General features: G+C 47.4%; 1 protein-coding gene across 12 annotated transcripts in view; it reads right to left on the bottom strand.

Annotated features, from left to right (window-relative positions):
• FRYL (FRY like transcription coactivator) overlaps nt 1-19,404 on the bottom strand; it is a 1,894,812-nt gene that overhangs the window by 553,730 nt on the left and 1,321,678 nt on the right. For all 12 annotated transcript variants that reach the window (XM_069201557.1, XM_069201569.1, XM_069201550.1 and 9 more), the window contains one exon: nt 18,401-18,495. In XM_069201557.1, the coding sequence (XP_069057658.1) occupies nt 18,401-18,495 (95 nt within the window). The remainder of the gene's footprint in view (nt 1-18,400; nt 18,496-19,404) is intronic.

Genomic DNA, 19,404 nt, shown 5'->3' with positions numbered 1-19,404 from the left:
TAGTGATGAAAGCCGGGTCTGTAGGAGGCGCCTTATACTTTTTTTCCACCCTTGGTGTGATTGCCCTACTTTTGACCGGCTCCTTAAAGATGTCTTTTGCGTGCCGGAGCATACCAGGGAGCATGGGCAGGCTTTGGTATGAGCTGTGGGTGGAGGAGAGTGTGTTGAATAAGAAATCATCCTCGACCTGTTCTGAGTGGAGGCTTACGTTGTGAAATTGTGCTGCTCTAGCCACCACTTGAGAATACGCGGTGCTGTCTTCTGGTGGAGATGGCTTTGTAGGGTATGCCTCTGGACTGTTATCTGACACTGGGGCGTCGTATAGGTCCCATGCGTCCTGATCTTGGTCACCCTGGCTCATGGTGGTGTGAGCTGGGGAGTGTGATGGAGTTTGTGCTGGTGAGACGTTAATCACGGGCGGAGGAGAGGGTGGTGGGGTAACTCTTTTCACCACTTTTGGTTGTGGTGTCTGTTCCGTCTGGAACTCCAACCTTCTCTTTCTCCTAATGGGGGGAAGGGTGCTTATTTTTCCTGTCCCCTGCTGTATGAATATACGCTTTTGCGTATGGTCCACATCAGTTGCTTGTAGCTGTTCCTCAAACCTATGCTTTTGCATTTGGGAGGTTAGCGAGTGCTCTTCTGTATAAGAGCCTGAAGCTGGGTCGCTTGCAGTTTGTTTCGGCATCGAAACCCTGTCTGCGTGTTTTTTCGGCTCCGAGGTGACTTTTTTCTTTTTCGGGGCCGAAACCTCTCGGCGTCGATCTGTTTCGGTGCCGCTGTCTCGGCGTCGAGCCGTGTCCACACCGGCATCTCGGTGTCGAGGCTTGTCTCCAGCACTTTCTCGGTCCCGAGAAGGCTGCGTGCCGGTGTCTCGACCGGAGTCGGACGATCTCGGCACTGTTTGGGCCTTTTTCGGTGCCGACGGTCGGTCACCGAATTTATGGGTCGAGCCATGGCCTGGTGGCAGTGGCGTCCCCTGGGCCTTGTAAATGTTCCTCTGAGTGGATTTCGACGTTTTACTCACGGTTTGTGTATCGTTGAATCCTTTGGAGTCTGAGTCTTGGATCGAGAAGGTACCTTCCTCTTCCTGTTCCTCGAACTCCCGTTGGGCTGTCGGTGCGGACGCCATCTGCAGTCTTCTGGCTCGACGGTCTCTGAGTGTTTTTCGGGACCGGAACGCACGACAGGCCTCGCAGGTGTTTTCGCTGTGCTCAGGTGACAGGCACAGGTTGCAGACCAAGTGTTGGTCTGTGTAGGGGTATTTATTGTGGCATTTGGGGCAGAACCGGAACGGGGTCCGTTCCATCGGCGTTCTTCAGCACGCGGTCGGGCCGACCAGGCCCCGACGGATGATCGAAAAACTACCCCGAAGGGCACCGGAGCTCTTCGATCTTCGATGCGGTGTGGAATCTAAGTACGCCGATCCCGAACGCAACAATACCGACTAAAATCTTCCGAAATTAGCTAATCTTCCGTTCCGAAACTCGGAGCGACAGGAACACGTCCGAACCCGATGGCGGAAAAAAAACAATCGAAGATGGAGTCGACGCCCATGCGCAATGGAGACAAAAGGAGGAGTCACTCGGTCCCGTGACTCGAAAGACTTCTTCGAAGAAAAACAACTTGTAACACTCCGGCCCAACACCAGATGGCGAGCTATTGCAGAACATGCGTATCTACAGCGACAGATGCCATCGAACTGAGTTACTTACCTGTAACTGTGGTTCTCCAGTATTGGTATCTTTCATAGATTCACATGCTTGAATCATTCCCCGTCGTCGAAGTGGGAGTCCCACGGTACATAGAAAGCAATAATTAGAGATTTTTTTTTTTTTTTTTTTTTTTTTAATATTGAAGTCAATAGGAGAGAAACATTCAATTGTAGAACTATCAGCCTCTTTAGAAAGAGCCCACATTTCAGCCAATCAGGCGTGACCACCCCTTTAGAATCCTCAGCACAGAGGCTCAGTCTCTCAGATTTCTCCGCACTAGAGATTACCGGGAAAAAAACAAAGGAGGTGAGCCCCTCTGGGGAGGAGGGTGGGTCGCATGTGAATCTATGAAAGATACCAATACTGGAGAACCACAGTTACAGGTAAATAACTCATTTTCTTCTCCAGTATTGGGGTATCTTTCATAGATTCACATGCTTGAATCAGAGTAGCCAGCAGTAAGAATTTTTTTTTGATTTCTGTACACCAATAGTATGCCTGTGAATAACGCATGCTATCTGAACTCATATAGGTAATTAACATTTGCAAATCAACCGTTAACCATATTACCTATATAAATATATATATATATATAAATATATATATATACATCCATATATATATATAAAAATATATACATATACACACACACATAGATATAAGTATATACATAAAATTATCCTTCTAACAGTACATAGAGGATGGAGGGTAAGAGGTTATTGGCTCACCTAATGCAAATAAATTACGTAATACTGCTTGTCCTACCGCAGCATCCATTCTGTCCGTAGCTTCTAAGCAGTAGTGCTGGGTAAAAGTGTGAGCACGTGTCCATGTTGCCGCCCTGCAGATCTGGTTCAGAGGGATTCCAGCAAACAGAGCTGCTAAAGTGGATACCGCTCTAGTGGAGTGCGCTCTGACACTGGATGATAATGGTTTCCCTGCCAACTGGTGGCACAACTGTGTGGCAGAAGAGATCCAGCGCGCTATGGTCTGCTTCGTAACGGCTTTACCTTTATTGATCTTTCCATAACTGATAAATAGTTGTTCAGATTTGCGGAAGTCGCTTGTCCTTTGTATATAAAATTTTAAACGCTGCAGTTTGTGGATTTGGAAAAAATGCTCTGAGAACCACTGGTTCATTTAGGTGAAAAGATGATGGAACCTTAGGTATAAATTTTGGATTAGTTCTCAAAATGACCACCTCTGGCTTGAATTGGAGGAAAGGTGGAGAAATTGTGAAGGCTTGGATATCGCTGACCCTCTTCGCTGACGTCAAGGCTAGAAGGAGGGCTGTTTTAAAAGAAATGAATTTGAGATCAACCTATGAATGGGTTCAAACTGATGTTTCATTAATTGGGAGAGCACAAAGTTCAAATGCCACTGCGGCGCAGGACCATGAATTGGTGGAAACATCCTAAACAAACCCTTGAGAAATTGCTTTATTATTCTGGACGACCATAGAGAAGGTGACTGAGACGTCCGTCGGAAACGGGATATGGCAGCCAGGTGCACTCTGATAGATGAATGTGAAAGGCCGGATTTAGCCAAATGCAATAAATACGGCAGAATCTGTTCCGGAGAAGACCTTAGAGGATGAATGTTGCAAGTTGAGCACCATAAGCAAAACCTCTTCCACTTGAACTTATACGTTCGGTTTGTAGACTGAGCCCTGGCACAGGCAAGCACCTCCCTGCAATCTGGAGGGATATCTAGTCCATCGAATTCATAGAATTCAGGAGCCAGGCTGATAAACGAAGAGATGTCGGGTTGGGATGACGAACCTGACCCTGGTTCATTGTTAACAATTCCGGTATGGCCTTTAGTCGAACGTGAGGTTGTTCCGAAAGTAATAGAAGCTCTGTGAACCAGAACTGGCGTGGCCATCTGGGAGCAATTAATAGAACCCTGCATGGTTCCCTATTCATCTTTTGCAGAAGTCTCGGGATGAGTGGAAGCGGGGGAAAAGCGTATGCATAAATCCCTGACCATCTGATCAAAAACACATTCCCCTTTGATCCCTTCTGCGGTCGCCAGCTTGCGAAGTGTTGGCATTTCTTGTTGTCTCTGGTCGCGAACAGATCTAGACTGGGTTTGCCCCAACGACGAAAGAGACGGTCGAGAACTGACTGATTGAGTTCCCACTCGTGGCAGCTGGTTCGAGTCCTGCTTAGGGCATCTGCCCAGGTGTTGGTGATCCCTGGGAGATGTTCTGCTCTGATGGAGATCCGATGTTGAATTACCCAATGCCACAGCTTTTGCGTCTCTAGAGATAATGCTCGAGATCTCGTGCCTCCCTGTTTGTTGATGTAGTGCATGACCGTGGTATTGTCTGTTCTTATCAAGACTGAAGAATTCCTGATGTTTGTGAGGAAGGATTTGAGTGCTAAGGCAACTGCTCTTGACTCCAATACATTTATGTGGAGAGTCGATTCTTGAGTGGACCATTTCCCCCTCACTGAAAGATCCTGTAAATGAGCACCCCAACCCTCTAGGGATGCATCTGTTATTACGTGCATGGTCTTGTCCTTCAGAAATGACAGACCTTCTGAGACGAGGGGAGTATCCTTCCACCACTTGAAAGCCTGCTTTGCTGATGGGGTTATTCGGATTACATCGTCGAAAAAGCCTTTTATTTGTTTCCATTGATTGTCTAATTGCTGTTGAAGTGTCCTCATGTGCAGACAACAGTTTTTTATCAATGGAATGCAAGACAATAGTATCCCCAGAAAAGACTTGTAAGTCCGCACTGAAGCGGACTTTCTTTTGCTGAGACGTGATGCTAAGTCTCGAAGTTTCTTTCGCCTGTCCTGTGAAGCAGAGGCTTTCGCGTGAACAGTGTCCAAGATGGCTCCTAGAAAAGTGATGTTCTGGGTAGGATCTAGGTGAGACTTGGGGTAATTGACTGTCAAGCCCAAAGCTCAGAAAAGGGATAGACATGTCTCTGTGTCTCTGGCAGCCTTCGATGTTGTTCGTGCCTTTATTAGCCAGTCGTCTAACTACAGGAACACTTGTACCCCTAATTGTCTGAGGTGGGCTGCCACCGGTGCCAAAACCTTGGTGAACACTCTTGGGGCCGACCTGAGGCCAAAAGGCAACACTCTGAACTGGTAATGAATGCCTGCAACCCTGAATCGCAAGAATTTCCGATGATTGGGGTGAATGGGAATGTGGAAATATGCATCCTGAAGATCTAACGAGGTCATAAAGTCCCCTCGGTTGAGCAGGCGCAGGACGTCTTGAAGGGAGATCATGCGAAAAGATTGTTTCTTGAGGTATTTGTTGAGCAAACGAAGATCTAAAATAGGCCTCCAGTCCCCTGTCTTCTTCCGGATAAGGAAAAAGCGGGAGTAAAAACCTGTTCCCCTCTGGCTCCTTGGTACGACCTCTATTGCTCCCTTTTTTATTAAAATAGCAATCTGATCTATAAGCTCGTTGAGATGGGCTGGCGGGGGACCTCTTGGTGGTACATGAGGGGGAGGTTGACTGAATTCCAGTGTATGTCCTCGGCTGATAATATCCAGTACCCATTTGTCTGAAGTTATTCTGGACCACTGGTGTAGAAATTTGGAAATTCTGCCCCCTATAAGAGTGTTGATATAGGGGCTGGGTGCAGACACTTGATGAGGGTCAGTGCTTCCTTGCCGTCTCCTTGGCCTTGAAAGCCGACTTTCCTCTGGTTTGTTGCCTGAAGTGAGCGGATGACTGTTGGCGAAAGGAATGCGGTTGTTGCTGGCCAAAGGTTGATCAAAATTGACCTTGGTAAGAGGAGTAATGACGATATGGTTGAGAGCCTCCTCTATATGAAAAGGTTCCTCTCCCTCTCGCTCCCCGAAAGGGGTGTCTTTTGTATTGTAGCGTTGCCAGAGATCTGGCTGTCTCAGTGTCTGCTTTAATAGACTGCAACGCATCATCGACATGCTTGCCAAACAAAAGCTCGCCATCATACGGCATGTCCAGAATCTTTAATTGCACTTCAGGCCTAAAAGAAGTAGCTTTGAGCCACCCCTGGCGCCTGAGTACTGCCGCCCCGGCCAACTGGCGAAAACCTGTAGAGGAAACATCAATGCAGAGTCTATGATTTCAGCCGAAATCTTTTCACCTTCTTGTAGAATCCTACGTGCTTCTACTCTACTGTCCTCAGGTAACATGTCTATAAATTGTGACATGTCAGACCACATCTGGCGATCGTATCTCCCCAGGATTGCTAGAGAGTTTGCTGCTCTAACAGTGGTGGCCGCCATAGTTGAAAACTTTTTCCCTATGGAGTCCAAACAACGTCCTTCCTTGTCTGGGGGGGCAGTCAGAGATGCCGATGGATTCCTGGACCTCCTCTGAGCTGCCTGCGAAATGACCGAATCCGGTTTAGGATGGCTAATCAAACATGCTGGGGAATTGTCTGGCGCCTTATATTTCTTCTCAAGTCTCGGCAAGACTGCGGGAATGGAGGATGGAGTCTGCATGACCTTTAAGCCTTTCTCCCAAATGAAATCAACAATGGGTATGGCCCTTACAGACTTCCTAGTATCTTCTTTGAAGTCATAAAGAAAACAGTCTGACTGCTTCGAAGTAATTGGCAGCTGGAATCTTTTCGCAGCTCTTTCCATGACACTATGGAAGCCACCAATGTCCTGCGGTGGAGAGTCCACTGGTGGTGGTGTAGAAGGAGATGGAGTTTGGATCTGATACTCATCCCATTCAGGAATGAGAGAGTCCGAGTCCTGTATCTCACCTTCTTCTTGCTCGTCCTCGGATGAAGGTGAAGCAATACCCTGAGCAGATGAAGGTGCTGTGGTAGGCTCCGGAAATTCTGAAGGTCTAGCTGGAGTGGACACTGGTGTCTGTGGAGGTTGTACCGGAGTAGAAGAACCAGGTGGAGGAAATCTCAAATAATAATCCTGCATCATCTGTTGAAGGTTGTTTATCAACGAGACCGGCATCTGAACTGTCTGTTCTTGTTGTCCTTGAAGTTGTAGATGACTTAGATCCTGCTGGTCCGAATAAGGCTGGAGATCCTCCTCTTCATTCTCCTCTTGGCACTTAATGCGTGGTTCAGATGGACTACGTGCCACCGGAAAAAAGCCATCATCAGAATAAACATCATCGTCATCATCTTCGTCAGCAAATAGATGCTGCGGAGGAATTGGTCTGACCTTACTGGGCGATGTATGTGATGGAAGCAATAGAGAAGACTTGCTCTTTATAGGTAAAATTCTCTGCGGTAGGTAAGGAGATGCTCCAAAATGAGGATAATGAGTCGTCGACGGAGCCGCCGTCGACGGAGCACTCGTTGATGGTGTTCTCGTCGATGGTGTTCTCGTCGACGGTGTAGGCGTCGACGGAGCCGTCGTCGGTGCTGCCAGCGTCGACGAAGTTGCCGTCGACGATGTCAATATTGCCACGCTTTCCATCGGCGGGGTTGCCGCCGACGGGGTTGTCGTCGACAGGTGCGTCGTCGGTACTTTCGTCTGTGAAATCGACGGAGATTTTCTGAATTTACTCGTCGATGAATGCGTCGACTGTAAAGATTTCAGCTTCTTACCCGTCGACGGCCTCTTTGTGATCTTCAGGGTGTGAGACGACGATGGACCATACTTCAAACTCACCGACGTTATCGTCGTAAATGACAGCGGAGACGAAGTTACTATCATCGGTGATGGAGGAGCCGTAAACGTGGCCGTCGCTGTAGTCGTCGACGAAGGAAGGCCTGTCGTCGACGAAGCGCTCGTCGACGGTGTAGATTTTCTGGACGCCGACGGTGGCAGTGAACTTGAAGGCTTTTTGAGCTTCTTTGATGAAGAAGCAGGTGTGGATGGTTCTGAGTGAACCTTGCCACATGCTACCTTGGATGTTGAAGGTAGTTCCTCCGGCTTGTCCTTAAATGCATGCAGCTTCTTAGCTGACTTACTGCTCTCGGGGGATAGGCTCTCCTTCTTTGAGGTCACTGAAGTGTCACTCTCCTCCTCCTCCTCAGAAAGAGCTTCCCTGGCCTTTCTTTTCTGGAGCCAAAGTAGGAGCCTGGCTTCTCTGTCCCTCAGAGTTTTGTTGGGAAAGGTCCTGCAGATCTTATAGTCCTTGACCTTATGCTCTGGATGTAGGCAGTAGATACATTCCTTGTGAGGGTCCTCACAGTGAAGTCTCAATTTTCCACAGGTCCCACAAGGCCTAAACAGACCTTTTCTTACTGTAGACATGATGGAAAAATTCTGCAGTAAGAGCAAAGTGAAAGTTTCTAAGAATTTCTCTTGAAGAGATAGAAAAACTGAGCAGAGCTCAGGGAGACTCCCTTACACACGACGTGCGGTACAAAATCTAAGAGACTGAGCCTCTGTGCTGAGGATTCTAAAGGGGTGGTCACGCCTGATTGGCTGAAATTTGGGCTCTTTCTAAAGAAGCTGATAGTTCTACAATTGAATGTGTTTCTCCTATTGACTTCAATATAAAAAATAAAAAAAAAAAAAAAAAAAAAAAAAATCTCTAATTATTGCTTTCCATGTACCATGGGACTCCCACTTTGACGACGGGGAATGATTCAAGCATGTGAATCTATGAAAGATACCCCAATACTGGAGTAATGGTTAGTTTTTCAGGTAAGTAAGGCACTTACAAGTCTAAGTTCCTGGACATAGGCAGCCCACCGTTGGGGGTTCAAGGCAACCCCAAAGTTACCACACCAGCAGCTCAGGGCCGGTCAGGTGCAGAGGTCAAAGAGGTGCCCAAAACACATATGCGCCTATGAAGAACAGGGGTGCTCCGGTTCCAGTCTGCCTACAGGTAAGTAGTACCTGCGTCTTCGGAAGGTAGCACAGTTAGGGGGGGGCTATACACAAGTAAGCACACAAAACACACCCTCAGTGGCACAGGGGCGGCCGGGTTCAGTGTCCAATGCAGGTGTCAGGTTTTGTACAGGATTCAATGGAGGGACACGGTGGTCACTCTAGCTATGCAGGCAGGGCACAGGGGGGCTTCCCGGGCCAGCCACCAACTGGGATAGGCAGAGGGTCGCCTGGGGGTCACTCATGCACTGAGGTTCGGTTCTTTCGGGTCCTGGGGGCTGCGGGTGCAGCTCTTGGTCCAGGCGTCGGGTTCCTTGTTACAGGCAGTCGCGGTCAGGGGGAGCCTCTGGACTCTCTCTGCAAGTGTCACTGTAGGGGTCCAGTGGGGTTGTCTCGGGCTACTCACGAGGTCACAGTCGCCTTGGAGTCCTCCCTGTGGTGTTGGTTCTCTGGATCTCTAGCCGGGGGCGACGGGTGCAGAGGGTGAAGTCTCATGCTTCCGGCAGGAAGAGTGAAGTCTTTAGAAATTGCAAAGTTGTTGCTTGTTGTTGAGCAGAGCCACTGCTCACAGGAGTTTCTTGGTCCTTTGGTTCAGCGCAGTCCTCTGAGGCTTCAGAGGTCGCTGGTCCTTGTCGGATGCGTCGCTGTTGCAGTTTTTTCAGGTCGGTAGGACTGGGGCCAAAAGCAGTTGTCATCTCCGTCGTCTCTGCAGGGCTTTCAGGTCAGCAGTCCTTCTTGTTTCAGGTTGCAGGAACCTGATTTCCTGGGTACTTGGGTGCCTCTAAATACTAAATTTAGGGGTATGTTTAGGTCTGGGGGCAGTAGCCAATGGCTACTGTCCTGGAGGGTGGTTAAACCCTCTTTGTGCCTCCTCCCTGAAGGGAGGGGGGGCACATCCCTAATCCTATTGGGGGAATCCTCCAATCTCAAAATGGAGGATTTCTAAAGGCAGGGGTCCCCTCAGCTCAGGACACATTAGGGCTGTCCTGACTAGTGGGTGACTCCTCCTTGTTTCTCATTATCTCCTCCAGCCTTGCCACCAAAAGTGGGGGCAGTGGCCGGAGGGGCAGGCATCTCCACTGGCTGGGATGCTGTAACAAAAGGCATAAGCCTTTGAGGCTCACCACCAGGAGTTACAGTTCCGGCAGGAGGAGGTGAGAAGCACCTCCACCCAGTACAGGCTTTGTTCCTGGCCACAGAGTGACAAAGGTACTCTCCCCATGTGGCCAGCAACTCATCTGGTTGTGGCAGGCTGGCAGAAACTGGTCAGCCTAGCACTAGGTGTCGGACTGATATTCAGGGGGCATCTCTAAGATGCCCTCTGGGTGCATTTTACAATAAATTTCACACTGGCATCAGAGTGCATTTATTGTGCTCAGACGTTTGATACCAAACTTCCCAGATTTCAGTGTAGCCATTATGGAACTGTGGAGTTCATGTTTGACAAACTCCCGGACCATATACTCTTCATGGCTACCCTGCACTTACAATGTTTAAGGTTTTGCTTACGTCAAGAATAGGGGGATTAGGAGGATTAAAGGTCCAGTGTATGTCCTCCTGTACAAGTTACTAATAATGTGATACACTGTTCCTGAGAAAAAACCAGGGGACTGTAAGGCAAGTGCTATGGGATCCTATTAGTTAGGAGCACGAGTCCTCACACACCCAGTTGGGTGTCATGCTTCATCATCGGACAGGCTCCTCGTCAGACTGGCGCTGCAATGTCTGACGGGCACCACCCAACGGGGGGCTCTTTGCCGGAGATCTTTTCTCGATGATGCCACATTCACCCTCAAAAAAATCAAGGGGAAGACACCGAGGAGGGTTGAAAACGGAAATTAAAATTGGTTCAGAACCCTAACTGTATGATTAACTTTATTCTATTTGTATAGGGTAGAGGCCAAGATTAAAATATTTGTCACGAGAGTGGGACAGAGATAATGATCAACCACTCTCTGACTATCTGTCTTGTAATGGGGGGTCAGGAAATTACAAAACCCACCTCAAGAATTGGGTCGACATGTTTCGCGTCTCAGCGGTCCACATGGATCCAATGACGCTTCCTCAGGACCTAGTATAAAGAAACTCCTCCTACTAAAAGCTGAGTAAGCTATTAACATATCAAATCTGACAGTCAAGAAAAGGTAGGTAACGTCAGTCACTTACATCAGTCCATTATGACCATAGATTTAATGCCTATTCGTCGCCCCTCCTAATTAAGTAAGGGCTTCTGGGATCACGCAGGCTTACAGCCAGGATCACATAGCACACTAATTGTTGGTTATTCTAGGTATCCGGCTGGGGGTGGTTGCACCTACCCTTGGTCGCGCTCCCGATGCCCTCTGGGTGTAGGTTACAATTAATTGCACACTGGCATCAGTGTGCATTTATTGTGCTGAGAAGTTTGATACCAAACTTCCCAGTTTTCAGTGTAGCCATTATGGAACTGTGGAGTTCGTGTTTGATAAACTCCAAGACCATATACTCTTATGGCTACCCTGCACTTACAATGTATAAGGTTTTGCTTAGACACTGTAGGGGCATAGTGCTCATGCACATATGCCCTCACCCTGTGGTATACTGCACCCTGCCTTAGGGCTGTAAGGCCTGCTAGAGGGGTGACTTACCTATGCCACAGGCAGTGTGAGGTTGGCACTCTGAGGGGAGTGCCATGTCGACTTAGTCATTTTCTCCCCACCAGCACACAACAGCTGTGAGGCAGTGTGCATGTGCTTAGTGAGGGGTCCCCAGGGTGGCATAAAACATGCTGCAGCCCTTAGAGACCTTCCCTGGCATCAGGGCCCTTGGTACCAGGGGTACCATTTACAAGGGACTTATCGGAGTACCAGGGCTGTGCCAATTGTGGAAGCAAAGGTACAGTTTAGGGAAAGAATACTGGTGCTGGGGCCTGGTTAGCAGGGTCCCAGCACACTTTCAATCATAAATGGCATCAGCAAAAAGTCGGGGGGTAACCATGCCAAGGAGGCATTTCCTTACAAGGGTTCTCAGATATTTGAAACATTTCCGACAGGGTTTGAAGGTGCCATTTTCCCTTGCATACTATTATTTTTGTCAGAAATCTGCTTCAGAGAGTGTATTGGTGGGGCGTATATAGGACCACAAATGTTGCATCCAGCACAAAATGACATTAACATGGATCCAACTGCAACACCTGCCAGGTACTGCTGACAATTTTATGGATCCAATTTGATGCCTGGGGCAGTAATCAAAAGGTGCTGTCAGAAGTCTGTATCAGAAAGGATTTGTTCTATGCAGGTGGTCCACATGCAGCAGCATTCTCCTCTTGGGGAGGTGGATTGGTTTAGAGAAAATCCTAAAAAGCATGAAAGTCAAATAGCCCGATCAAGTTCTCAATCACCAGCATCTGTGATTTAGAGCTACACAACTATCACCAGAAATGTCTATTTAGACCAGATGCATCAAATCCTGTGATGTCTTCTGGATCTGCACCAGGGATAGCAGCAGAATCTACAGCTGGATGGGTGAACTGCTGGATAAACTATCAGGATCTAGTCAGATGTGTAGAATGTTGGCTCAGTTTATGTTGTCCATCTATGGTGTGGCACCCTATACTGAGTCCAGGCACCCCTTAGTGATGTGAATAGGAGTCCAGATGGCAAAAGCTCTCTATGGGTATCTGAGGCAAGCAGATGAAGCCTATCCAGGAGGAATATAAAGCACTTGCAATACCACAGTAGTCAGACAGTAACTCACTCACAAGAAAGAAACACACAACTGTTGCAAAAATAAAGGATATTTTATTACAGCATTACTAATAGACTAACACTGGTGTATCTCACTTTGGGGATATCAACCCAACATATACACAAAATAACCAACAGAAATAGCATAAAATATGCAGGACCCTTATGGGAGGATCTAACCATATACTAAAAAAGTGGAATGTGAAATAGTGAACCCAACCAGGGTAAGTGTGGTAGTTAGCTAGGGGCAGATAGAAACAGAGGTAAGTACATTAAGTGTTCCCAGCAACCAGGTGCAAGGTACTTACCCACCCAGTCGTCCCATAGGCTAACACAGGGAGTAGTGGTTGGAGTTTGTGTGATTCAGGACCCTTCCCAGTGAACTCCAAGGAAATCAACAGACAAGAGGAAGGTTGGAGAGAGCCCCCACCCCAGGATACTCAGACGACAGGAGTATCTACACCAGGGACCCAGATGCAGAGGAGAGAAGGGATTCCCTCTGAAGTATGTGGGAGCTTCGGACTGTCCAGCTGCTGTCATGACCGGTGGACCAGGCCGGTGGTACCCAAGGACAGATTCTGGAAGTGTAGGACCTGAAAAGAGAGGACAGAGTCCAGCAACCTTGGAGTGCCCAGGTGGTGCAGGTGGCAGTTCCCACCTTCCTGGAGGTGAAGTTCCTAAAAGTCAATGGAAGAACAACTCCATTTGCGGGGTCCAGGAGCTCCAGAAGATCACAGGAGTTCCTATGAGCTGTCCCCCCGAAGGTCGCCGGATTGCAGGAGAGTCAGTGACCAGTCAGGTCACCAACAAGCACTTGCAAATGCAAACTGGAGGTGAAGAGGTATGTGCAGAGTTTTGGGGACCAAAAAAGTCTAGGAGACTCTACCCTGGGGAGGGTGGGAGAAGAGTCAGGGGTGGGCCTCAGCACGCAAGAAGGCCACCAGAAGTCATTGGACGAGTGACCCACAGGCGAAGGACATAGGGAGTCGCAAGGAGGCCTCATCAGCCCAACAAAACAAAAGTCCCACATCGTAGGAGTTGCAACACAGGGGCTGCTCTTTGAGTTGCAGACTGCTGGAGGCCAGGACTTCTTGATGTCTGAAGAAGATCTCCTGTCAACAAGCCTTGACAAGTGCAAAGGTCGCAGTGCAAAGGTGTCCAGTCTAGTGGCAGGAGCAGGGGACCACAGTGTCCCGAGTTGGCCAGAAGACAAGAAGGTCACAGAGGAAGCCACAGATTCACTACATGTGAAGCAGAGCCTTTCGATGTTCATGGAACAGCAGACCCCACCAGCCAGTCGATATTGTCTTGAGGTGCCTGCAGATGTAGGGAGAATCCTTCATGCTTCCAGGGGCAAACAGATTCCTTGTGACCCTCGAGGATGCACAGCCTTGGATGTTGCAGAATTCTTGCAGGATCTGGAGAAACAATGTTGCAATGAGAGCCTTCCCACCATGGGAAGACATGTTTCGGTTCTAAAGCAGACCAGAAGCGGTTCCAGAGGCCAGGAGCAGAAGATGTCTTGCAGAGAGTTCCTTGGAGATTCTTGCTCGACGAATATGATGACCCACCCTCGGGGGAGCCCTTATGTAACCCTAAAAAGGGGTTGGTTACTCTCTGTAGTGACCCACTGTAGGAAGCTGGCAGTGTATATACTATATCAAAATCAGATCCAGTGTGAACAGAGTCCATGGGCTCCCCAGAGGCTAAAGTAGACAATACTACTGCTATCTTTTGTGGTAGTGTGGTCAAGCAGTTAGGCTTATCAGAGGGTAGTGCAAAGCATTTGTTGTACACACACACACACACACACACACACACACACACACACACAAGAAGCACACACAGTGGCTTAACTCCAGACCAATGGTTTTTATATTGTAAAAATATAGTTTCTTAATTTTTAGAACCACAAGATTCAAATTGCAGATAAGTACTTCAATAGATTCATCTTTCACACATGTAGCAGCAATACGTTGTTTGAAATCGATAAGTTATACAGTTTTTTGAAACATTGGCAATAATCTGTTTTAAAACTTAACAGTGCAATTTTCAGAAATAGTTCCGGGGGGAAGAAAAGTTGGATCGTTTTACAGGTAAGTACAACACTTACAGTTCCAGTCTTCAGGGGCTAGGAAGTCCACAGGTTGTGGTTCAAGTTAACCCCAAACACTCACTACCAGAATCACAGGGCCTGCCAGGTGCAGAGGTCAAAGTGTAAGCAAAATCAACATGGGTTCCTGAGGAGACTGGGGGCACTCTGTTTCAGATCTGCAGGCAGGTAAGTACCCGTGTCCTCGGAGGACAGACCTGTGGAGTTTAGAGGAGCAGTGGGCGGGGGGGCCACAAGTAGGTGCCAAACATACACCCTCAGCGGCGCTGGGGAGGCCGGGTGCAGGGTGCAAACAAGGTGTTGGGTCTCCAATGATTCTCTATGAGGGGAACCCGGGGGTCACTTAGAAGCTGCAGGGGAGGTCCAGGGGGTGGTCTCGGGGAGACCACAGGTTGGACAGGGAGGAGGGCTGCCTGCTGAACGCTGTTGCACTGGGGATCGGTTTCTCCACGGCCTGGGGGCTGCGGGTGTAGTGGGTCTTTAGGCATCGGATATCTTTGTATGGGGCTTTCGCGGTCAGGATGGTCCTCGGTATTCCCTCTGCAGGCGTCATCGTGGAGGGGTGGAGAGGTCAACCCAGGGTGAGAACTTTCTCAGAATAGCCTGGCAAACCTCTCTAGCTGGTTGGGCCACCTGGACACAGGCCGTGAGCGTTGGATGCAGAGTGGTTAGGACTCACACATTCAGAGTGAGGTTGGCGTCCTTAACTGTTGTTTTTTTTTTTTTACAGTGTCGCTGTCCACAGGGAGTTCTTGGTCCTCTCGAGTGCAGAGCAGTCTTCTGGAGCATGGCAGAGGTCGCTGGTCCCGCTGGATGCGTCACTATTCTTTTGCAGATTCTTTGAAGCAGGAGACAGTCCGATAGGGCTGGGGCCAAAACAGCTGTCTTCCTTCTTTTCTGTTGGGGGTTTCAGCTAAGCAGTCCTTGTCAGGTCACCAGGAATCTGGTGAGCTGGATTCAGGGACTCCCTTAAATCCTAGATTTAGGGGAGTTTTAGGGGTCAGAGGGCAGTAGCCAAAGACTACTGTCCCTGAGAGTGGCTACACCCTCCTTGTGCCCACTCCCTTTGGGGAGGAGGGCACAAACCTAATCCTATTGGCCCCTGTCCTCTAAACCAAGATGGAGGATTCTGTGTGTGTGGGGGGGGGGGGGGGTTGTGGGGGGAGGGTGCATCTCCTCTAGCTGAAGTCCCCTGGGGCACTGTAATCCGAGGCTTGAGCCTTTGAGGCTCACCGCCAGGTGTTACGGTTCCTGCAGGAGGGAGGTGTGAAGCACCTCCACCCAGAACATGCTTTGTTTCTTATCACAAAGGCCCTCACCCCATGTGGTCAGAAACTTGTCTGAACGTGACAGGCTGGCACAAACCGGTCAGCCCTCCCCTAGCAGTTTGGCTAACATACAAGTGGCATCTCTTAGATGCCCTCTGAGAGCATTTTTCAATAAATCCCACACTGGCATCAGTGTGGTTTTATTGTGCTGAGAAGTTTGATATCAAACGTCCCAGTATTCAGTGAAGCCATTATGGAGCTGTGGAGTTCCTAATGACAAACTCCCAGACCATATACTCAATATGGCTACACTGCACTTACAATGTCTAATAATGGACTTCGACAATGTAGGGGCATATTGCTCATGCAGCTATGCCCTCACATGGTACAGTGCACCTTGCGTTAGGACTGTAAGGCCTGCTAGAGGGGTGTCTTACACAGGCAGTGGTTTCTGGGCATGGCACCCTGAGAGGGTGCAATGTCGACTTTGCCTTTTTCTCCCTACCAACACACACAAGCTTCAAGGGCAGTGTGTATGTGCTTGGTGAGGGGTCCCCCAGGGTGGCATAATACATGCTGCAGCCCTTGGGGACCTTCCCTGTCCACAGGTCCCTTAGTACCATGGGTACCTTTTACAAGGGACTTAACTGTGTGCCAGGGTTGTGCCAATTGTGAAACAAAGGTAAAGATTTTGGGAAAGAACACTGGTGCTGGGGACTGGTTAGCAGGATCCCAGCACACTTTCAAAGTTCGCATCAACACTAGGCAAAAAGTGTGTGTGTGGGGGGTGTAACCATGTCAACAGTGGCACTTTCCTACACCCACCTATCCGAGGGGGTCAGGGACATCATCTACCTGGCCTTACCAGTCAGATGCTCCCACGGGCCTCTGCCCATCTGGTTTCTAAGATGGGAGAATGAACCAGACACCTGGCAGAGCTTTGGGCACTTAACTCGGGGAGCTGCACGGGGTATTCACTCTCGTGTCCTTTGTGAAGTTTCTTACCAGAGTGGGAACTGAGGGTTCCAGAACTGGTGTAAACAGGATTATGCAAAGAGGGCACCATATGTGCCCTTCAAAGCAGTCTGCTGGAGCTCAGAGGCCATCCACCCTAGCCCTTAGACACCTAATACACAGAGGCAGGAGGTCACACCTCCCCCTTGCAGGAAATCCTGTTATGCCTCTCTGGCCTAAGCCAAGCTCACCAGCAGGAGGGCAGAACAGTGTATGCGGTCAGCAGCAGCGTGGGCTGGCAGCTAGACCCCGTAAGGCTGCACAGGCAGAACTGGGGGATCCTCTAAGGAACTCCCAGAGTACATGGTATCATGCAATTAACTCTGGAATTGGTGTAGTTGCATGAATCCAACATGTTTGCCACCAAACATGCCTAGGTTTGGAGAAACCATTATGTATTTGAACCACTCGTGTTGATCAGTGTCCACTACATACTTTAAGATGGTTTCCCCGCACTTAGAATGCAGGAAATGGGACCTGGGGTCTTGTAGGGGCACCCTGCTCATGCAGGGGTACCCTCACAATTAGGGATATGCACCCTGACCTTGGCCTGAAGTGCCGCAATATCTAAATGCAGTGACCAGGAAATAAGGCAAGCCTTACGTCTGTGGTGAAAGGGTGCCTGCACCATTTCTCGGAGGCTGCAATGGCCTGCCTGGGGGGATCCCTGGTGTAACAATGCCCTGGGAACCTAAGTGCCATACATTAGGGACTTGCATAGGTGCACCAGGATGCCAATTGTGGGTGTAAATGTTTTACCAGTAACCACATTTAGAGGAGAGAGCACAGACACTGGGTCCTGATTAGTAGGATCCCAGTGAACTACAGTCTAAACACTGACATCTGGCAAAAAGTAGGGTAACTATGCTAGAAAGATGGCAAGCTCCTAAAGGGTTGTACATCACAAAGCAATATCCTCATTTTATTCAAATGTGTTTGAGAACTAAAATATTAAAGAGGGTCATGTCTAGTACATAGTTAGAAAAACTATTACAAATAAAGATATAAAATAAGGCAGAGCATTTCTTAATGTAGTACTGTATGTGTAGCAGACTGAAATAACTCATTGCCCAAAATACAATGTGCTAAAGTCTATGCGGAAGAAACATCCTACAGCGGCTAGCCAGACAATGGAACTTGTCACATCTCCAGACTCACAGGTAAATCTGAATATCATTGGTATGTAGCAGGCTGTAATGAGGGCATTGGTTTCAATTGGGGAAACAGCTTCATTTAAACAATTTGGGTAAAGCAGCATACCAATACATTTTGGTACTCTTAATACTAGTCTGTAGGTTTCATAAAAATAGGAGCATGAAATGTATGTGACAGCACTAATTAGGATTTTCAGACTATTGTGGATAACGGCACAAAAATGTAATGACAGGAGGGACCACGGCTGTGTGATTTATGCATATACCATCATGAGGTATACTGGTACATTAGCACCTTAAGTTTTAAGAAAGAGAAGCTTTGGAATTACCCAGTTTTCAGTAGAGGAATACATTTTCAATGCCGCTGATAGTACAGGGAAAAAATATCTGATACTTGAAAGCGAACATGGATAATATTCAATGGGAACCTGTATGTCTTGATCAAACTTCAGCAGATTTACAAATATAATAATGCAGCATACAAATCCTTTTGATGCTCAAATACTCAAATGTGTCAATTGCATGTGAAATACTAAAGGAGAATTTTAGTATTTTGTTAATGATTCCCACATAATAAAAAATATGATTGAAAGAAAATGATTTCTTTTGATTTCTCAAGAAAAGAAGTGAAAAGTACTCACCGAGAAAGTGCTGATAAAAGATCAAAGTGCTTTGCCGTTTCCGCTAATGTATCTATAGCAGACTCCAGCGTAAGAAGTAGTTCAACAACAAAACCCTATTTAAAAAAGGATATAGAGACAGTGTTCAGAACAGTTTTTTAAAGGCCTTGACCTTCAAGTTATAAGTCCAATAACATCTGAACTTTCAAGAAAGTTCAAAACTTGCTGAGACCAGGCATGCCAGTGAAATGCAACATCAGTTACAAAGACGAGGCAACAGAACCCTATGGTCACTTTGACACCAATGCCCTTTCTAATGACCATCTTGAACCAAATTAAACTAAGCTACCCTTTCTTTAAATAATCTTGGTTTAAAATAATTTCCTAAAGTAAAATATTCCTCAGACCTCTAGCATCTGAAATTTTTGTTCACAAGGTTGGGGCTCTGGCAACTTTTTTTTTTTTTAAATCTCTGCCAATGCTGCAGGTCCCCACAGAGACAAAGGGTGGAGTCTTAGCAGCCCCAACTGAAAGTGATGACAACAAAACATAGCTGCCATTAAATAATTCAATCTGTGGTTTTTAAAGGTAGTATTTAGCACTCTTATTATATCCTGCTAGATTTCCCTATTACCAATTCAGAGCTCAGCTTTCAAATATAATTAGATCAAAATGTAATTAACAGCTAAAGTGCATAGTTAAATGCAAAAGCCAATCATTATCCATAATTAAAGTTAATCAAAACCAGAGGACAAACACTAAATACAACTAAAAAAACTAATTGAAATTAATAAAATAATGTTCACTAGTCGTAAAAAATCCATAACTTCAACGGAACTGAACAAAGCCATTAAAAAAAGTCTGAAGTAATTGTCACCCAGAAAGACATATCTTCGTTTTTTTAATAGCATTATCAATAGAATTAATCATAACTCTACAAATATACTTTGATGATGGCAAATGTAAAAAAAAAAAAAAAAAAAAAAAAAAAAAAAAAAAAGGCTCGTCATAGTGCAAAATTTAAG

Source organism: Pleurodeles waltl, chromosome 1_2 (assembly GCF_031143425.1).
Source record: "Pleurodeles waltl isolate 20211129_DDA chromosome 1_2, aPleWal1.hap1.20221129, whole genome shotgun sequence".
Lineage (NCBI taxonomy): Eukaryota > Metazoa > Chordata > Amphibia > Caudata > Salamandridae > Pleurodeles > Pleurodeles waltl.
Note: the sequence above shows the minus strand (reverse complement) of the source record. Positions and strands in the feature narration are given on the sequence as shown.